The following is a 17,291-nucleotide window of genomic DNA, read 5'->3' as shown; positions in this document are numbered from 1 at the left end:
GTTATAAAAAAAGTGTGGATACGCATATTGAAGTATTTGATATTATTCCAAAAAACAAAAATAATAAAGTGATTTGATTAAAATTTTAAAAAAATAGAATATACTGTATGTTTTAATGATGAATTTTGGTGGATAGAGAAGATGTAAATGAACTTGATATCAAAGATATATGCATAATTTTTACACCCAGAAAATATCAGGTCATACGCTCAACAAGTCTGATTTAAATTTGAAGAATATAAGGAGTTAGTTACAAAAAATACATTAATTTAAAATGTTGTTGTAATTTATTTACATAATTTTAGTAACATAGTATTTATTTTTTTTTTTTGTTTCAAATTTGGTGGGAGGTTTTGTTTTTTTGTTTCAAATCTGGTGGGAGGAGGTTTTGTTTTTTTGTTCCAAATCTGGAGGGGGTTAGAGAGAAGTTCCCCCCAAGACTAAAAGTGCTAAACTTGTTATTAAATAACACTATAATGAAGTTTTAATTTTAAAAATTATTTTAAAAAACATTTTATTTCCATCGACACAAAAGTTAAGTTTTTTAAAAATATGAAAAGACATTTTTTTTGAGTGCTTACTTTGATCAAATATTAGAGACAATACATGAATCTAATTTTTTTCAGTAGACTTAAGATAAAGTAATGATATACAATCAATATTTTTGCCAGTAATTTTGGGTGACAGCCTCCATTTTAGCTCCAAAAATAAATAATTTAAAAGTCAAAAATATTGAAAAATTGGATAAATGAGGCATTTCTTGAGACTATCAAGTCCTAAGAGTAGTTTTTTGAATTCCTCAAGCAAAAATCTATTTGGATTCTAAATTTTAGAAAAATCCTCTAAACCGTTATCAAGATATTACATGTCAAAGTTGCCACAAAACTAGGTATGTACAAAATTAAATGCTTACAAAAAATGTTATATCAGTGATACATAAATAAAAATCTTATTTTGTATTTATCAACATCAAAAAAATACTTACTAAGGAAAATGGGAAAATTCAGCAATAGCGGAATATTCAAAAAACTGCAGTGGTAATTTTACAAAGAACAATAAAAATATTCTAAAATAGAACTTCAACGAAAAATGTCAACACATATATCACATCTAACCTGGAGTATGCAAGCAGTGCTTTATCTCCTTACACAATAAAAGATATAAAGATTATTGATAAAATACAAAGACAATCTTCAAAAGTACCAACCGTGTTCAATCATTTTGGTTATACAGAGAGTTGTATCTTATTGAAATTCAAAAACTGGAGAGTCATGGAATAAAAGGAGACTTAATTCAAAAGTTTTAAATCAATAAAGATTTTGCTATCATTTATAGGCATACTAAACCTATTATTTGTCAAGCTCGATGTGGTAAAGGAGAACAGTTTATCGTCATTTAGCGATGGTGAACTGATCAACAACAGACCAATTCAAACTAATTCAAACCAATGCTTGACAGTTCAATAAATAATTATCATGTTATGATTTTAATAGAACCTGTATCCTATTTGTAACTCAAATACTAAATATACACTGCCGCTCACGGCAGTGTATATATAGTATTTGAGTTACAAATAAGATACAGTACAAGTTAGGACAATAGAGATTTTTTCAAAAAAACGTAATTATAGAATTTTTAATTTATATTAATAAAAATTATATTTTTTATACATTTTCAATATAAAATATATTATTAGTCAGTTTTATGCAATAAAAATTTATAAAAACTATAATAATAATTAAATTTTCTTTTCATCAAAAAAACCACCCTTTGATTTAATAACTGCTTTAGCTATTCTCAGCATTCTTTCAATTAATTTTCTAATTGCTTCTATCTGAATATTATTCCATTCCTGTTCTATAATGTTCCATAAATGAAACTTTGATGTTCTCAGCATTCCTTCAATTACTTTTCTCATTGTTCTGAATATTATTCAATTCCTGTTCTATAATGTTCCATAAATCAGATTTTGATGTTGGACAAACTGTTCTAATTTTTCTATTCAGTTTATTCAATAGTAATTCAATGAGGTTAAAGTCTGGGCTTTGGGGAGGCTAGGTCATTACACGTAATAAATTTTTAGCTTTTTTTGATTCTAAATAATTTCTACATAATACAGTATGTTTAGGGTCATTACCATGCATCAGAATGAAATTATCTACGATTAATCAAAGTTCCGAAGGGATTGCTTTTGTTTTTTAGGATATCTCTGTAATGTTCTTTTCTCATTATACCATCGATTTTACGCAAATTTACGACTCCATCCAGAGAGAAATAACCCCAAACTATCACAGAGCCTCCACCATGAACTTTACTGTTGGAACAAGACATCAAGTTAGCATTTTTTTCTTCAGCAGATCCTCTAACATAAACTCTTCGCTTATTTCCAAAAACTTGATTTTTTGACTCATTGGTCCAGAGGACTTATTTTCATTCATCCATCGTCTAATATTTGTGGAACTGTGCCCTACGGAATCTCTTCTATTGATTACCTTTTTGTAGATATGGTTTTCGGATAACAACACAACCATACACGACCATAGCTTTTTGCAATCTTTGTTTCATTGTACTGACAGAATTTTTTTTTTCTCAATCATAGTTGAAAATAACTGTTATTTGTGGAGCAGTTGATTTACTCAGCTGTTGATTTACTCAGATTTAATTTTTCAGCTATTTTTCTAACTGTATAATCTTCTTGAAAAAAAAGTAAGTATTGCTGCCCTTTTTTCTACACTTATTGGCTTACCTTTAGGCATACTTTTTCCAATATTTAGAATTTTAACTAAAAAAAAAAATTTTAATTTTACCTTTGAACTTCTGCACTTGAAATTTTTAAAAAACTTACACAAAATACACAAAATATCAGCATATAAAAACATAGTAAACAAAAGAAATACGTGTTAAACTTAAAAAATTTGAGTCGATAATGTAAAATACTGGTTCATACACGAATTTAATATGGGTCTCCGTTTATTAATTTAAAATGATAAAACTTTTAGTAGCATGTACTATTTACATTAAAATAACTTAATTTAGAATTTTTTTATACAAATTTTATTTAACTTTGTTTATATAAAAATAACTTGAGTTATTTTTATATAAACAAATTTTATTAATATAAACTAATAATTTTATAACGCAATTACATTTTAATATTGTTCTTTTGAAAAATATTTTTTGTCCTAACTTCCTTGAGCGGCAGTATATATATATATATATATATATATATATATATATATATATATATATATATATATATATATATATATATATATATATATATATAAAGAGAGAGAGAGAGAATATAAATAAGGTATAATATATATTTAATATATAAATATAATATATATATAATATATATATAGTATATAAATCAGGGATGCGGAGTCCCAAAAGGACTCCGGCTTTACATCTCTTTTTTTTCCAAGTCTGTGGTGTTCAGAAGCACTAAACATGTTTGTTGACTTATCTGCTATAATAAAAACATTCATGAGATTTAGTGACTTGAAACTTACTGTTTTTAAGCCTGGAGTCCTGGAGTCCCGGAGTCCTTGCCGCCATTATACCTAAGGACTCCGGGCTCAAAAAATGATTGTTCCTCTAACTTAAAAGTCTTAATTTTTTTCCTAATAGTAGTCCATAAACTTATTTATATTTTTAGAGCTCCTGGATACCAAAAACTAGGATAAAGTAATCTTTTTGTGACTTTCAAATCCGGAGTCCTTTTTGGGACTCCGGATTTGAAAGTCAATGGTCAATGATTGCCTTAAAATGCTATTTTGAACTCCCAAAATGAATTCTTGCCGGTCATGGTTGACCGGTTGAAAAAAAAATCAGATTTAAAAGCAAGATTTGGCAAATAATCAGGATGTTATTTGGAAAATGCATATACTAAAATTATAAAAAATTGTTTAACTTTTGAATAAGCATTTAAAATAGTTTTTTTGTTTAAGATACGCTACTTTAATTACTAGCGGGTCATTAAAGCGAAAAGTTTGAAAGCAAAATTTTTCTTTAATCCTTTTATTTTTTAATACTGATTTTAATACTAATAATATCTTTGTTTTAAAAACGTTCCAGTAAATTTATTTTTTTTATCGATATGATTCAATAATTAAAAATTAATAACTTAATAATATATATTCATTTAAACACCCAATAAATACATAAGTTGTAGGTAAAAAAAAAAAGAAAATGCTATGCATGTTCTTGTATTGTTCTTGGAATGTTCTCTTCCATCAAAATTCTAAATATAAGTCTTTGTTCCTTTAAATTCTATAATTGGAAAGATAGTTTTAAAATTGCAGCAATATTGGCATCCAACACTTCCTTAGGGCGTGCGGTTTTAATTTTATTGCCCCCAATCATACATTGGAGCATATTTATACCAAATTGCTAGCATATTAGTAATATCTCACCTTCAAATAAACTTTGATTATTTATACATGACAACTGAGTCATTATAATGGAGTAACATATGGGGTTGTTATGTAGCCTGATAAATATGTTTAATTTGTTATGAATAAGAATGTTCAATACAGAGTCTACTTTGAAAAAAGAATGGAGTTGATTTTAACTATGCTTAGAAATATTAAAAAATGATTTTAAGACAGATCGTCCAACTTTATCAATATTCTGTAGAAACTTATTGTTGCAACCACCCAGTTCTAATCCGTATAAAAGCGTTGGAATAGCTAGGGAATTGAATAAATAAATAATCGTAGCAGGCTGGCAAAAGCGAATTCTGTTTCTTATAAGAGCTTTTGCAACAGATGAAAATTGCGTTATACGTTCATTTATATTTGTTTTTTGGAGTAATAGGAGCGTCGTTAACATAAACCATGTTATTGATAATCGGGCTTACTCCAGATTTTAAAAATTCAGTTTTTTCTGTATTTAGTTTGTATTAGTATTTAATAATAATTTTATATTATTAATTCTGCTACTTATATATTCGAGTATATATTAAATTTATCATATATATATATATATATATATATATATATATATATATATATATATATATATATATATATATATATATATATATATATATATATATATGTATATATATTAAAAATCTTGTTTTATGTAAATTTAATAATTTTTATAGCGTTTCATTAAACAAATTGTTTAATTTTTAAAATTTGTTTCACTAAACAAATTATTTAATACTAAGAAGATGAATGTTTAAAACAATTTAAAGTATTAAATAATCAGTTTAAATAGTATCTGCAAACAAGAGTTAAAAATGTTATTATTAACTAATTAACATTAGCGGATATTGAAAAGATTTTAATGAGTGAGAGATATAAAATGTGCGAAAGCTTTTCTTCTTTTACTTCAGAGATTTTTTTCATTATTATTTGAAAATATTATATGTAATTATGAACATAAACTCAACTTTTTTTCATTTAATTTTTTCTATTACTTTTGCGCAGCTTTTCTCACAATTTGTGAAGTCATTGCAATGAAATGAATTATTTTTAAATAAATTTAAAATTATCCATTGCCTGTTAGCGCTTTTAAAAAAAGCATTGATTTTATTTAAAATTGCTATTAATAAAATAATGATATTCTTTACTCTTCAAGCATTAACTTATTTTTGTATTTATAAAGTTTAGTCAAGAAGAACCATTACTAAGATTTAAACAAAGAAAAAATAAATTTTTGACTGTCCAAAAAAAAACAATTGACCATCGATTCCTTGAGTTGGCCAGTCAAATTGACCGCTTGCCTTCAATTCCTTATTTTCCACGGTGTATATATATAATATATATATATATATATATATATATATATATATATATATATATATATATAGATTGTTGCATTTGGGAGTACTGAAGGAAAAAATGATTCCTATACCAACAAATACATCACTTTTAATTACTTTTGACTTTCATCCAACATTTGCATGTTGTCAGAAAGTAAAAACCATTAACTTAATTACAAATTAATCGTTTTTTGAAAAAACCGCAAAAACGCAAATTTAATTGACCAGAATGTTTTTAATAATATAAACAATGTTTTTATTTTTATTTTTTTTAATAAAATGTTTTTATTTTTTTAATAAAATGTTTTTATTTATATTTTTTTTTACTGTAATCATGCACAGAGGTGTTGCTACATCTTATAGCCTGACTCGCAACAAAGTGCTGCTACATTAACTGACAAATAGCCTGACTCGCAATGGAGTGCTACTACATCGACTGCCAAATAGCCTGACTCGCAACGGAGTGTTGCTACACCGACTATCTTATAGCCTGACTCGCAAGGGAGTGCTGCTACATCAACTGAGGGCTTGGTTGGGGCAGGCTATCAAGTGACAAAAAAAAAATTCCGGTCTTGCATTTTAATTTTTACTTTTTGTCAACAAAACTTTCTGACAACCAGTTAGGAGTTAAAATATAAAAGATCTATCTTACTTTGTTGAATAAATATTTACATTAAATGGAAAATAATAAAATATTGTTAAAATATTTTAATAATGATTTGAATCACTAATGATTTGAATCACTTTTCTGTATTTTGGGATTTTTACTAAAAAAATTATTTTCCATATAAAAAAAAAAATTACCAGATGCAGAGGAAATTTTTATTTTAAATAAGAATCGGGAGCTACTGATCAAGTTGACCAATTAACTTCTGAAAATAAAACAAATATGAAGCAAATAGAGATATTAAAAACGCAGTTATCTAGGTTGGAAGTTGAAATTACAGATTTCAGTTCTAAAAACAAGGCTTTCAGCCCATATTGTAACTCATATAAGTTCTCAATTAGAGACTATGAGTATTAGGCTAAAACAGGAGGAGCAGTTCCAACTTATTTAAAAAAAAAATCAAAACAGCATAACATAAATTTGCATCTGCTTGTGCCAAAAATGTTAAATTGCTATAAAAAATTAAATTTGAAAAAAAAAATACCAAAATTTATTTCTAGTGAAATGTCAATATTTTGTTGTGTTGCAAATAAGTGAGGTTTAGTTAGGCAATTAAGTGTTTCTGATACTGTAGAGCTGCAGAGCCAATTAAGAATGCCAATGTCTGAATTCCGTAGGCTAAAACGTATTCTGTGTATTCTTGGTGCAAGGATTCTCGCCTCTGAGCCCAAGAAAAGACAAGAAAAAGAAATGCGGACAATGCATGTCAGTAAAGAATATGTTACTGTGAATCCTATGTTACTTTATCCATCTGTGAATGAAGCACCTTGTTTAGTATCTGTACTGATGGTCAAGAGTTTGACAACTTACATTGAAGGGGGTTTTTAATAGTCTTCACATTCATGACCACCTTAACTCAGATGTTGGTTTTGACAAAGAGGTATGGCTCCTTTTTGCTAGGGATAAGGGTAGTATATGAAATTCCATTTTGAAGTTGTCAATTCTAAATCTGTATATAATGTTCATTTATTTTGTATGTATCAGGGTTCAGACTGCCATGAGAATATTGCCTTAATTCTTGGGCATTATGCCAAAGACATAAAAAGAATTCAATCATCATTTTAAGTTAAAAGGCAAAATAGTCAGGTTGTTCTTAGACTTTTATTTCATCGATGATGTTGTGGGACACCAGGGTTAAGCTGCTAGCTTTCCTAGCCCTACAGGTCTAGTTGAATTGAATTCTCTAAGAAACCATGCTTTTATGCCTCACACACCTGTTAAATGTAACATCTTAAGGATGACAATACAATCTCTGGAAGGTGCTTACAATGAGAACTTGTGTGAAGATAGACAAGGTGGAAACTTAAGAGCTTTAGGTAAGTTTCATAAATCAATTATTGCTCCTGTGATATTCCCCATAATAACTTTAGATAATGTAGTGCCACCTGTTTTGAATATCATGTTAGGAGTTGTGTTAAAACTGTATAAGTTATTGTTGAAGGAGTGTAAGACTTTAGATTGTCAAGCTGTTTCGTCTTTGTCGCATAATCAGAATGTGAGAACAAATGAATTGTGGGCTGCTAAAAGCGTTGATTGTTTTAAAACACCAGAAACCTTGCGTTTATTAGGAAATCAATTTGTAGGCGTTGCAAATCTGCAGGCGCGATGGCTAGCTTTTAATAACAATTTTTCCAGTAGTATCAGGTGTTTAACTACAAAGTATGATTGTAACATTGATTGGGTGCAGTGTGGTATGTGCCAAAAGTGGTTTCATCAATTTTGTGAAATTATTGGTGATTCAGAAGTGTGTATTATGTGATATAGAGAAGTACGAGTGCTTAGCATGTCAGGTTGAAGATATAGAATGTCTTGACCTTTACATTTCTGAAAAAATTTCTTTTATACACACACAATGTGAACTTTTAGACGTTGAATATATTAAATTGCAGATGGAGTGTGAAGACCAAGAAAAAATATCTAAAAGTAACATGGGGACTCATGAGAGGTCTCTTAATAAGGCCCTTGAAGACATGAAGGTTGAGCAACAAGCGTACCATGGTAATGTATTTGTATGTAATCATTGCAAAATAGTCTGAAAAAACCACTAAATTTTGTAGTGTTATTGATGATGAAGCTATTAAAAATAGATTTGTATGTGTGTTTAGTGTTTTTAATAAGTTGCAACCCATTCTTTTTAAGCAAAAATTTCCTTCTGATGCTGAAATTACTGAGCTTCATCAATATATAAATTTATTTTCTATTAAGTTTCATGCTTGCTTTCCAAAAAAAAGTATTACGCGAAAAATAAATTTATATATATATATATATATATATATATATTTTTTTTTTTCAAACATCTTCGCTTCCAATAAGGCTGCAAGCAGCCACTAATTAAAGTTGGAAGTTACTGAAAGAGAAAAGATGAAGATTGTAGAGCAAGATAACGATTGACGGACAACTTAAAGAATTGTATTGAAAGGATTATATTGATCACGCAAAAAATGCATGAACTCATTTTTAATGTGCCACTATTTGTAAAATTGCATGGAGAGTGTTTCATAATAGTGTAAATAAAGAATTAAGACAGTTGCATTCAGTAATAAATCAGAAGCTGCGTCTTGTTTTAAAACACTTTGAATTGCACTGCAAAGCTGACAGGAAGCTTCAAGTCTCTAAGGTGAGTAAGTGCGTTGTGTGTTCTGAGTGTGGCAAAAATTCATTATATAGACAAAGTTTTTGTCTTGTTTGTGGTCATAAAATTTAGTTTAAATATTTAAAAAATTTAAAAAAAAAAGTTTTTATATCTAAGATGAAATATATAAGATCCTTAATTTGTAAATAGAATATTATATTTTGTTCTATCATGCCTGTGTAATGTTTGCTTAAAATATTTATTTTTTATTATAATAATTTTATGCATTAGGTAGGTGCCCATTTGATTCTTATCTCCAGAAGTTAATTATACCTATGCATTACTATTTAGGTTAAAGAATGGTATATAAGTCTAGCATCACATTCGTGTAAAAATATAGCTTACTACTTTAACTAAAAAAATCTTTACTTTAACTTAAAAATATCGCTATGATCAAAAATATGTTTGTGTAGTTAATTTAAAAAATGTATTGTCCTTTACATGTTGTTTTTTTTATAATCATAACGCTTATAAGCATATGAAGGCTCAGATTTAGAAAAAAAAAAAAGCATATGCAAGCATATTCCTGAGCCTTGATAAACCATTTAAAAGATTTAAATTTTATTTAATTAAAAATTTTAAATATACATATCTCTAATTTTAAACAAACAAAAACAACAAAAATTGAAGTTTATGTTTTGCAACGCAACAACTTTATGAAGTAATGAAGTCATTGTGTTGCAAAACCTAAACCTCAATACTTGAACAGAAAAACATAAAGTTTAAGAGTCGCTTTGAAGTGTTTTATTTCTCTCTCCTTTTTTTTCTCTCTCACTTTTAATGTGTAGTTTATTTAATACCATATTCAAAATGTTTATTTTATTCTTAATCTTCTTTTCAGATACTGTTAAAAATTGTAATAATAATGTCAAAGAGAATAAAGAGAAAGCAACCTACATTGGCAGCATTTGGTTTCACAAAAAATGTTATGCACAGATGAGAAATAAGTGCAATCTGATTGCCGTTAGAAGCTGTTGAAACTAGTTTTGAATGCGAACATTGCAAAAAATTATTTAAAAGCCAACAAGGACTAGCTTTTCATGTTAAAGTTATTCACGGAATAAGCAAACAAGATTGTAAACATTCACAATCACAAGTTCTTCAAAGTAATGAAAAACTTATCACTCTAGCAGTGAAAGATATGCTCAATAACATAGTCAACAAAGTTGTTAGTGCAATGAAAAAAAGTGGAGTCTAGCAAATTAGCTGGTAAGAAATACCACCAATATACTGCTGCCTTTAAAGCAGAAGCAATTAACGCCTATGGTTATAAGGCAAATCAAGAAACTATAGCAGAGTTGTTTGGTGTAATACAAAGTCAGATTTCACAATGACTTAAAAAAATAAGAAACTAGTATTAAAGATCCTGAATCATCCTATCGCAAATTGTTTCTTAACGAAGGATGTTCCACAAAATATCTTGAACTATTCGAAGTTATTTACGAAGAATTTTTACAAGCCAGATCAAAAAGTCATACTGTTAACTTTTCCTAGCTTTGGGGTAAAGCTAAAAATATACAATTAAAAATTGATCCAAACATGGAAAAAAAATATCATGTTATAGTTCAATTTTTTTTTAAAAAAGAGTTAAAAATGAGATCGAAACAAAAGCTAGCCATCATTTTTAGAGGTCAAGGAAAATGTATTTCAAAAGATCGAAAGTTAGCATAGTACAAAGATATTCACGTTTACTTCCAACAAAATGCTTGGTTAGACCAACACGTTTGTAAGCAATGGTGCAATAAAACACTTCTTCCATTTGTCAAAGATCAAAAGCTTGATAAATTTGTTCTTTTGCTGGACAATTTGAAGGGACAGATGCAGGAAGATTTTAAAGATTTTGTGGCTGCTGCTAAAGGGCTTCTCTGGTACAGTCTACCAAGTTGTACTGACCTTTGGCGACCAGTTGATGAAGAACATGCTGCCACTCTGAAAAGACTTATTGCCATTGAACATCAAAAATGGCTTGATAGAGATAATCATTCTGATAGATGGTTCAGTAATGAAATGCCCTACACTGCAAAAGAGAGACGAATTTTGATTACACATTGGGCAGGGGAAGCATGGAAAGCTTTAAACACTTCAAAGTATGACAAGCAAAGGAAGAAGTGTTGGACAATGACTGGGTGTTTAATTACTTCTGATGGCCAGAAGATTCGTTTGTTAAACCAGAGGGCCTTGATTTGAAACTTTATTGATTTGAATCTTTATTGATTTGAAACTTCATTGTTACATTTATAAAATTCTTGTCATAATATTATTAAAGTTAATTGATGTAATTTATTAGTCAAATCATAAGCTACTTTTGTATATAATTACGCCCTCGAGAATTTTTTAACACCCTCGAGAAAGTTGTAAATAGAATTTAATAAAAAGGGTCAAAAATAATTGTAAAACAAAGTTGTCGTATTAACAAGCTATTTTGGCAGTATGGCATCTATGGCAAAAATGATTGGAAAACTTGATGGATCTGGAGATGTTGTAGTGTGGCTGAAAAAGATCAAACTGATAGGAGAGCTGCAGAATATGGGCAATCTTTCATTAATCATTCCGTTGTTTCTTGAAAGCAGCGCATTCGCATTATATGAGCAACTTGGGGAGAGCCAAAAAACCGCCGCTGCGGACATTGAAAAAGCTCTACTAGATGCATTTGCAGTCGATGGTTTCCAAGCTTATGAGCAGTTCAGAGATCGAAGATGGAATGACAGTTAATCTGTTGATGTGCGTTTGGCCAGTTTGCGTCAACTTATGGGTTTGGCCAACACTGAAAGCAAAGAATTATTGCTAAGAGCGTTCATAACTGGATTGCCGGGTGAAATTTCAAACCAGCTACGAGCACAAGAAAATAATTGGGATAAGTTTACAGGATGCATTAAACCATGTACGAGTACTCATGACAGAAAAAACAAAAGAAGAGTATGTTTCAACAACAATCTCTGGTTTCTATAAACATGTTCAAAAACCATCCGCTATTGATTTTAACTGCTACAACTGTGGCAAGCCTGGACATGTTGCCCGAATCTGTTTTTCGAAGAAACAAATTGTTAGTGATGGAATAAAATGCTTTAGATGTGGAAAATCTGGACACATTGCAAGATTTTGTTCGTTGCATCAGGGAAACTCAAATGGGGAATCGCCAATGCCGGCTGTTTCCCTAAACAACTAATGGCGCTTCCAATATGCACTATGCAGGTGAACACCTTTGCAGGAAAAGCACTGGTTGACAGCGGATGAACTCGAACTATTATTTCAAACAACATGGCTCAGAAAGCTAGTGTTTGTATCAGAAGAAATGAACTAATGGTGTTGGCTGTTAATGGAGAATGTGTGAAAACGGAGGGAGAAGCTACAGTAACATTGATCATTGAAGGAAAAAAACTCAAAACATCAGCAATGATTCTGAAAAGTGTTGTCAACGGTATTAATGTTATTATTGGTATGGATGTCATTAATCGCTATGGAGGAGTGTATTTGTACAATGGAAAAATTGAATTTTGTTTTGTTTCAATTCATGCAGAGAAACAAGCTGTTGGTATAAAGGACAAGGATTTTGATGCTTATTTTGATGGTACAAAGTGAACTGCTAAATATAAATGGAAACAAGGTCAACCACAACTGAGAAATTCTGTCGCGCAGTACAAGGTAAAACCCCAGTTGTTACATCAATTTAATGGCGAGATGGACTTATGGGTAAAAAATGGCTGGTTGAAACCATGCAACAAAGAAAAAAAAAGTACAAAAGGGATTGTTCCGTTAATGTCTGTTGAGCAGGAAAATAAAGGAAAGATACAACCTGTTCTGGGCTTTCGTGAACTTAATCAGTATTTTAATTTACATAATGCTTCAAGTGACGCATGTGATGAAAAAGTTAGAAAATGGAGAACTGTTGGTGACAAATTTGCAACGCTTGATCTTAGATGCGCATATATGCAAATAAACATCGATCCGAGTTTGTGGGAGCATCAGAAGGTAGTCTACAAAGAAGAAAAAAATCTTACACGTCTTGGTTTTGGGTTAAATTCCGCCCCAAAAATAATGTCTTCAATCTTAGGCAGTGTGTTGAATCTCAATGCAGGTATTAGTGAAGCAACTGACCACTACATTGACAACATAATTGCTAATTTGGAAAAGACATCAGTTGAAAAGGTTGTAGATCATTTAGCATGTTATGGATTGGTAACAAAAGAGCCGGTGCAATGTGATACTGCACGAGTGTTAGGTTTGCAACTGTTTAGAAATGAAAAAAAGGAGCTTTGTTGGAAACGTGGAAACATCATTCCAAAGTCACAAGATATCAAAACTGAAAAATTAACACAACGGAAACTTTTTTAAATATGTGGACACTTATTAGGTCACTATCCTGTTGGAGGGTCGCTCAGAAATACCTGCAGTTTTATAAAACGTCATAGTCAAGGAGATACTTGGGATGATCTAATCAGAGATCAAGGTCGGACATGGTTGATCGAAATATTGCGCCGATTAGAAGTTTGTGATTCTGTGAGAGGGAAATGAAATGCTAAAGGGATTCAAAATGGAGCAACATTGTGGTGTGATGCAAGCAGCATGGCAATTGAAGTTGCTATAGAATACGATGGCGTAACAATTCAGGATCCAGCCTGGCTTCGAAGTATAAATGATGTCATGCATATTAATATTGCTGAATTAGATGTTGTGGTGCGTGGGATAAACCTAGCTGCTAAGTGGGATATAAAGAATTTGTCAGTATTCACTGATTCGGTAACAGTTCATGGATGGTTAAAAAGTATGCTGACTGAAACTCATAGGATTCGATCAAATGCATTATCAAAAATGCTTATTAAAAGAAGACTTTCTCTATTGCAAGACTTTATAAAAGAATATAATATAAACATCACTTTGAAATGGGTTCCATCCTCCAAAAACAAAGCTGACGTGTTGACAAGAGTTCCAAAGACTTGGTTAAATAAGCTTTCAAGAAGAAATACTAAAGAACTATGCGGAGTAAGTATAGCTGAAGAAATTCTTAATTGTCACTCAAAGCATCATTTTGGCGTTAATCGGACAATGTTTACAGTGCAACAAAGACTTCCGCACATATTAAGAAAAGATGTTGAAGAATGTGTTCGTAAATGTTATTTAATTGATCCAGCGCCAATAAAATGGGAAAATGGAGTGCTAGATGTACCAGACACATGGCAACGAATTGCTTGTGGTGTGACTCACTATAAAGGGTCACCATATTTAACAATAACTGACTGTGGACCAAGTCGGTTTGCAATTTGGAGAAAGTTGCCTCACAAAGATACCAAAAATATAGTAAGTCAATTGGAATTCGTATTTAGGGAGCATGGCCCACCGTAAGAACTGTTGATGGATAATGGAGCGGTGTTTAAATCCAGTGACTTTTCAAACATAAGCGAAAAATGGTGTGTAAAAAAGAAGTATAGATGTGCATATAGAATATCAGGAAATGGGATTATGGAGCGTAACCACCGCACAGTAAAACGAACAGCTACGAGGGCACAAATATGTCTATTAGTAGCGGTACTTTGGTACAATGCAACACCAACGGTGGGAACAAACAAGGAATCTGCACCTGCTTCTCAAAAAAATAAGTATGTTTGGCGTCTACCAATTCAAGAGGAGAAAAACACTGAAACTCAGGAAAGATCACGAAAAGTTATGAAAACTTATAGAATTGGAGAAAAAGCTTATGTTCGCCCTGCTGGTGCAAAGTGCACTTCAGTTTGGAAAATTGGTACTGTAACTGACATACTCACAAACACAAATACTGAAACTCATGTTGTACCAAGACATGTGCAAGATGTGAGAATAGCTCCTGCCTCAAATTCTTTAAACGCTTCAAGTAAAATTGTTAACAGTGAAGAGGTTGACAGTGATGAAAGTGATTTAGAAGATTTAAACAATTTTGCTGCACAAGAGGAAGGAACTGAAGAAACAGTTGTTGACGCTGAGGAGGAAGCTGACGGCAGAGAAATTGTCAATAATTTATTACCAGCAATCATTAATTCAGCTACATTAAAACCAAAGCAAATATAGAGCCAACGTCAACTTTTTATTTTTCTTATACCCATTAACCTTTAGTAACGCGCACACTTTTAGAAAGTATTGAAATAAGAATATTTTATTATAAATATGCTTATGCTTAAGCATATTTTTGAGCCTCTTTTAACTTTTTGCTTAAGCCTACATGAGCCTGTTTCAAAAATTTCATATACTTATAAAAAAATAAACAGGCATTATAGGTAACATTTAAATTAAATATCAGATGTCCATTCAATTATTATGATCAGAAGTTAGTTCTACCTCTGCAATACCTCTGCGAAACATACCTCCTCTCTGGTTAAAGAATAGAATGTAGATCTCATAAATAACAAGTTAATGTAAAAATAAAGTTTAAATAAAAAAAATTTTAAAGTTATTGTCACTATTGTGAGTCTGTTCTTGAACAAAAACTGTTCTTCTATTTTAGAATGGAGTATAAATCTATTATAAACTGGCTGTACAAAGATAGCTTACTGCTTAAAGAACTTATCAGTGGATCAACTGGTTATAAAACACATTATTAAACAATTCAGCTATTATATTAGCTATTTGTATATTTAAACAAAGGTTTTATTTTTTGTGAGAAGAGATTGATGACTTTTAAAATATCTGCAAATACCAAAAAGATGAAGTGCCATAAAATAATTATATTACCAAAAGCGAGGTTAATTCAAAACCTTTAACTCAGTTTTGGTCACGAATTATTTTATTAAACTTGGTGAGTCTTTATTTATTAACAACCTAACACCATATTATTAGAACTGTAAGCATAGAGAGAAATAAAATGGTCAAGTTTTTTAAACGCTTTAGCTTTAAATGTTTAGACTAAATATTCCAAAATCGAAATCTGGCTTTATTTTGTAATGCATTGAATTTATCTGCTAAATGATATTATTTTCTAAAACAAGAACTTATATATATATATATTGAAAGGCTTTAGATATAGCAGAACTTCTCACATGATCTACCTATTAAATAGGTAGAACCTGACAGATGGTCAGTCGATGTATGTAAACAATAAAAATAAATAAAATAAAAACATTCAGAATGTTTTTATTTTTATTTAAAAAAACATTCCGGACGTTTTTGTGGATAAACGTTTAAATTTAATTAATTACCTATCAATTATTATCAATTAAATTTAATGGATTTTACATAAATAAAGTTTTGTTTTTATTATAAAATAACAATTATTTATATAACTATTTATATAGAATAATATTATTTATATTAAAAACACGCTAAACTATTAGATAACCTATTGTGCAAAGTGAAATGAAAAAAATAACCTTTTCTTCCCTTGGTGTCCATATCTTTGTAAATAGATAGATTTGATTAGGAAAATTCATAGATTAAACTTTAATTTAAAGGCGATAAACAATTTTAAAAGAATATATTATAATAAATACTAAAAGAAAAAAAAATCTTCCGCGGATGAAATGCGGATTTAGTCACTTTAAAAGACTAAAAATTGCTTTTGCGTCTGAAATTTTACGCATGCGCTAACATTCTGTTTATCTTTCCTATGTTATCTTTATCATATTATGATAAAGATAACATAGTGAATATAGTATATTCACTAAATTTGACATGAGTACCAATATGAGATCACACTTTTGATAAAAGTGATAAATTTTTTAAATTTAGTTGCTATGGATACTTATATTGCTTAGTTATCAGAACTTTCCTAAGTTACAAAGGGGTAAATTTATTTTTGAATAAACTTTATCGGATTTTTGACCCACCTGTATTGAATAACAATTAAGTATTTAGGTAAATAATGTTTTAGCAATAATAAAAACAAAAAATAGTGGATGAAAACATTGCCAATTTAAAATTACATCAAAAATTATAAAAAAATAATATCGTTTCAAGATTAAAGTAATTATAAAACAACTGAAGGAAATGTTTTATGTTCGGTGTGATGTTGATTAACGCAGTGATGAAATAACAGGATCATTGGAAACTAGGAGTCTATTGATATGATCAGTAATTGTTGCTCATCTGTCTGTTTTTCGGCTGAAATTTTTGCGATAATTCTATATTTCTAGCCTCTTGAGCTTCCTCTGACATAAGTCTGATGGGTAATGTAAAACTCTAAATTATGTGATGTCCATGTATCAATGCTTTGTGAACTGATTGAGTCATGTAATACCATGGATAAAGGGACA

General features: G+C 29.9%; 1 protein-coding gene across 3 annotated transcripts in view; it reads right to left on the bottom strand.

The window, feature by feature from the left end:
* The window catches only part of LOC136081896 (sterile alpha motif domain-containing protein 9-like), a 128,217-nt gene extending 111,567 nt beyond the window's left edge, over positions 1-16,650 (bottom strand). For all 3 annotated transcript variants that reach the window (XR_010639234.1, XR_010639235.1, XM_065800278.1), the window contains exon 1: positions 16,410-16,650. Coding sequence is in view for 1 of the 3 variants with exons in the window: in XM_065800278.1 (XP_065656350.1) it covers positions 16,410-16,431 (22 nt within the window). In the remaining 2 variants the exon portion in view is untranslated. The remainder of the gene's footprint in view (positions 1-16,409) is intronic.
* Positions 16,651-17,291: the final 641 nt, after the last annotated feature.

The sequence above is a fragment of the Hydra vulgaris genome, chromosome 06, assembly GCF_038396675.1.
Source record: "Hydra vulgaris chromosome 06, alternate assembly HydraT2T_AEP".
Taxonomy (NCBI): domain Eukaryota; kingdom Metazoa; phylum Cnidaria; class Hydrozoa; order Anthoathecata; family Hydridae; genus Hydra; species Hydra vulgaris.
Note: the sequence above shows the minus strand (reverse complement) of the source record. Positions and strands in the feature narration are given on the sequence as shown.